Source organism: Hesperophylax consimilis, chromosome 21 (genome assembly GCF_061612785.1).
Source record: "Hesperophylax consimilis isolate HC1 chromosome 21, BYU_Hcon_1.0, whole genome shotgun sequence".
In the NCBI taxonomy this organism is placed as follows: Eukaryota; Metazoa; Arthropoda; class Insecta; order Trichoptera; family Limnephilidae; genus Hesperophylax; species Hesperophylax consimilis.
This window is the reverse complement of record NC_142856.1, coordinates 14,742,177-14,747,085: the sequence shown is the minus strand read 5'-3', so window position 1 is coordinate 14,747,085 and position 4,909 is coordinate 14,742,177. Positions and strand designations below refer to the sequence as shown.

General features: G+C 35.3%; 1 protein-coding gene across 1 annotated transcript; it reads left to right on the top strand.

Moving 5' to 3' along the window:
- The first annotated feature begins 294 nt into the window (after positions 1–294).
- Positions 295–3,847, top strand: LOC149413646 (uncharacterized). The gene is made up of 3 exons (XM_089644448.1): positions 295–343; positions 1,949–2,081; positions 2,750–3,847. The coding sequence occupies exons 1-3, from the start codon at positions 295–297 to the stop codon at positions 3,675–3,677; spliced, it is 1,110 nt and encodes a 369-aa protein (XP_089500574.1). The 3' UTR covers positions 3,678–3,847.
- The last annotated feature ends 1,062 nt before the right edge of the window (positions 3,848–4,909 follow it).

Below are 4,909 nucleotides of genomic sequence, written 5' to 3'. Positions count from 1 at the left end.
ACCACACCCATCGTGTGGAGATCAACGGAACAAAACCCAAATATCAAAGAAACAAGAACAGAACCACGCAGTAATATAGTTATCCCCCTACAACCATTTCACCAAAGACTTGAAGTATACCCAAAAGTAACCAAAAGCAGAATAAGGTCGACCAGGAATAGGAGGAACGATGATGTAGAAGATTCTAGAAGAAGAATAAGAAGAAGAGACGATGAAAGAGAAGAAAGAAGTGAAGATGGATGTAATTGTACAAGAGAAGTTGCGAAAACAGAAGAAAGACAGTTCGATAATAAGATGCCAGAAAGGACCAAAACAGCACTCAATGTCGCCATCGACATTTTACGTAAGACATCCATATTTTTTTTTAAATATCCAAGGTATAAATATACTATAAACAATAATTGCATGTCAATAACAGTTAAGTGTGGCATTTGATCGTAAAATGACGACAGAAGGTGTGTAGTCAATACAAGCATTAGAAGGTTATTAAAGTAGGAGATACAAGTACATACAAATATTATATACAAGTATAAGTTTACTTAGGTTGAGTTAATATTGAATTAAAAGATACGTTAGTGTATCTTGCTTGTACCTACCTTCCGTGCAGTTAAATAGGTCCGCCACATTTGCTTATCTATGACCAACTTCATGTAGTATACAGGGTTTTCTAATAAGAGGTGTTATTTTGAATAGCCCGCTTTTTCGGTAGATGTTACTTTTGAAGCTGTCATTTTTTGACATTTGACAAGTATAAACTACGCCATTAATAAAAATGGAACAATACACGCTTCAACAACGCATTAAAATTATTAAAATTCACTTGAGTGAATCAAATGCAAATCATCTTGAGTGATGAGGCCCATTTGCACCTCGGTGGCTTCGTCAACAAGCAAAATTGTTGCATCTGGGGCTCGGAAAACCCAAGAGTTAGTGTTGAAAAGCCTCTCTATCCTCAACGTGTGACTGTTTGGTGCGGTTTATGGACAGCGGAGTCATTGGACCCTACTTTTTCGAAAATGAGGCTGGAGCAACAGTTTCGGTGAATGGATCGCTATCGAGAGATGATTAATGACTTTTTATGGCCGGAATTGGATGGTATTGATTTGAACAACATTTATTTTCAACAAAACGGCGCTACGTGCCACACAAGCAACGAAACCATTGATCTTTTACGATTGAATATCAAAATAACACCTCTTATTGGAAAACCCTGTAGATACAAGCAGGGCCAGCCCTGAGCCAAACAGCGCCTGGCGCCAGTAAAAATCTCAAGGACGCTGTAATATGTGTTAGATATTATCAGCGCCTGGGCTCCTTAGCTCCTTGGCGCATTGGCTAGTCGGCGCCCGGAGCGGACTACTCCGATTGCGCCTGCTCGGGTCTGGCCCTGGGTACAGGCGAGTGTTTAATATGCTCAAAGGCTATTGTTACATATAACTAAGATTTTGGAACGAGTATCTTTCATTCGTATATGAAATTCAATGAGAATAATTAAATCAGGGCTGTCTGTAATACTGTTTACAATTTTGTACATAAATATTAAGTCTGATATCATTCCTCTCTGCTTGCTAAGTCTTCCATAATTGAACACGCGACATTTTCCAAAATAATGTTTTATAAATTATGTAAGGACGAATTAAAAAATTGTGTTGTTTATTTTTCCATCTGATATTACCCTTAATATCGCGGAATAAATCAGTTTTTTCAAGTTGTATTGAAAACGATATCTGCATTTTCAATAGCTCGGTGGTCGAAGTATTGTCCTGTTAAGACACGGGTACTGGGTTCGATCTCCAGTTGCAACCGTTACCTTTTTATTTTCTGCGTCTTATTTTGTTTAAAGTTTAGTTTTTTTTTTGTTAATATTATCTTCTTTTTAAATGATAAAATATGTGTTGTGGCAAACCCTTCGGTATTATTTTATGATTATTGAATTTTCTCCTTTCAGTCGCTATAATTCCGCCTTACTTCGGTACGCCGGGAGCCGTGGTGGGGAAATTGGTTCGTCCATTCCTATTCTACCTGGCCACAAGGATGTTTACCGGAGGCACTGACTTCTTCAAAAACATGCTTGGAGATGAGTGAGTCCTTTAAATTAAAGCTGCAAATTACAGTTACAAGAGATTTTAATAAAACTTCTATGACTAAATTCCTAAATGAGTAAAAAAATTTATAAGTATATATATATTGCTTGCGGGACAGTTGTACCATAGGGACAATCATTGTACCACGTTGTACTAATACAAAACAAAACACTTTATATCTCTTTTTCTCGAGATTGAATTGTGTATTATGTTAAATATGATTTTGTTTTTAGTAATTGTAGAAACTAATTAAATAACTGTATTTTATCACCGAAATTGTTAAAACTAGACAACTTTATATGTAAATTCTGTGTTTTAAACTGTTTACTACTAACCCCGAACTCGGAGTATTTTTTCACCTAAGACGTAGAGAAAGTCAAAATTGGTACAACTGTCTCCGGTCTACTCTGGGACAAAAAAATGACGCCTTGTCACATTACGTTAGTATTTTAAAGACAAATGTTAGTTCAAAACTTCATAGCGATGCACATGAATTTGCAATGACGTTTTAATTTCAGAAAAAGATCTAAAAAGTTCATGACCCTAGAGGTAACCTTCGTACAAGAGTTTTTTGCTGCGTAAAAACAGAATAGATTTTCTGCCACAGAAGGGATTTTAGTGGGAAAAGTATTCCATACTAACTATCTTCTTCAAACTGTTTTCAGGAGTCCCGGAGGGTTTCGTGACGAACCATACGCAGCTTATCCAGTCTACATTCCTGGATATGGATCTTACATACTTCTCTCCGATGTTGGTCCCTCTGAACTTATCAACACAACTTCGATAATGCAGGATGATGATGTAAGTGAAAGTGTCAACGAAAAGGATAAGCCGGGACCTGATGACAAAGATTCTGTATCAGAAGAAAAAGATAATAGAAGCAGTGATGCAAGATCTAGAAGCAATACAAGATCGAAAGAAAGAAACAGGCACAGAAATCACGATAGAGATAAATATAAACATCGCAATGACAAATATAGTACGAGAAGTGAAGAGAAATATAGAGATAGCCGAGAGACATATGAAGATCGAGATGATGATAGTGGAGAAAGATATGACGACAGCAGAGAGAGAGATAAAGACAGAAGAGATAGATATAAAGACAAGAGTCATAAACACAGAGATAAAGATACGAAAGACAAACATAAAGATTCGAGAGACAAACATAAAGATAGCAAAGAAACTGATGTAAACGAAAGAGAAAAGTTTAAGGATAGCAGAGAAAAGGAGAGTACTGAAACTACAGAAAAGTATAGTTCGGAAAAAGATAGCGGAGAAACCAAAGATCCAGGAAACGACAAAGATTTACCGGACCTAAATGTTTCTAGCGGATCAATGAAGATAGTCAATATCCAATCAAAATTCAACCCATTGTTTTTGGGTCAGACACATTTGATCCCGATATTTAAAAAACCGAGGGTCTTTGAAAGTGAAAAGGATTTAGAAGAAGCTAACTGGAGCAGTGAAACGGATGACAGTATAAGAGAAAGCATCAAACAAATCGTAGGATCTGGGGAAAGAATAAAATCCCTGAAAAAACGAATAATGTTAAAGATTTTGGAGAAGTTGCACAGTGCTGTTCTTCAATTTTGAAAGTGTAAAAAAATATTGAATTTTTTAGAGTACACAATTAGAATTTTCCACAATTACCGAATTGCAGGCGTCTAGCGAGATGAAAGGGATGATTGAACGAGAGACTACAGAGGAGGTATAGTCAATGAAAATCTGGACGTACCTCAATAGCCCCAAATGGATACCTAAGGAAGCCCATCCATGATCCTACTTAAAAGGAAAAAAAACTAGTCTTAAATATAATAGCAGCATCATCCAATTTCTGGGTTTCCAACAAGAAAATCTTTCAAAACACGGTTTTGTTACAAAAACATTTCTAACCGTTTTAGCTTATTCTATATTTTACATTTTTGTGTTCGCACAAACAGTTCTCCAACTCGTCGTGGAAGGAATTTTATAAATAACTGGTTCTTTATATTAATCAGGGATTTATTAATATTCCGCGTATTATATTGGTGACTCGATAGTCGAACGAGCTAGAAGCTGGCTAATTGTAATCTGGGCCAGTGAGATTCTCTGAGAACCTTCGCACTGGCCCTGGCGACTACTGGCTACTGGCTCCATCTTGCGGACTTCCCCGCAAGCTCTATGCACTGCCATCTGTGCGTGCATCTAAAAAGCTTCCTAACATACATGTACCATGAGGAGCAATGTGCTTGGACGCAACTGCGTGTTGTTGCAGAAAAAACTTATAATTGTGAAAAAATATATGTTTTATTTCTATAATGTGTTTTTTTTTTATTATTTTATAATTTTCTATAACTTTTTTTCTGTGATTTGCCTAATGCAAATACATTACGCAATTTTCGACACTTGACAATTGGTTTTGTTAACCAGCAAGTGATAATATTTCATCTAAGCTTTCTATTTAAGAAAACAAAACAATTAATTAAGCATGTATTTATGACTCTTCTTAAAAATTATTAGCTATTGTTATTGCTTACTATTTTAATTTCATGATTATCATGGAAAATTGATTTTTAAGAAAAATTAAAAATTAAAGTGATGTTTCAAATTATTTTTATTTTAAATATCTTAATGTCATCTAAGCAATATTTTTTTAAATTATAAAATCATGCATTTAAGGGATAAGTTGTTTAAAATCGAAAGCTTTATGTTACTTGTGGAAAAAAATGCGTATCAAAATGTGAACTTTATTATTTATTCCTGTTCATATGCGTACATTTACAAGTATGAAGATTATCATAGACAACAGGGAGAAATCTGTCCGATTAAAAATAAACAAGTTGAAA

What these genes read in the sequence shown, in the direction of transcription:
- LOC149413646 (XM_089644448.1), top strand. Translation starts at nt 295, where the DNA reads ATGCCAGAAAGGACCAAAACAGCACTCAATGTCGCCATCGACATTTTA. An exon ending in TGTCGCCATCGACATTTTAC is followed by an intron (nt 344 to 1,948) that starts GTAAGACATCCA and finishes TTCTCCTTTCAG; the next exon opens with TCGCTATAATTCCGCCTTAC. An exon ending in AAAAACATGCTTGGAGATGA is followed by an intron (nt 2,082 to 2,749) that starts GTGAGTCCTTTA and finishes AACTGTTTTCAG; the next exon opens with GAGTCCCGGAGGGTTTCGTG.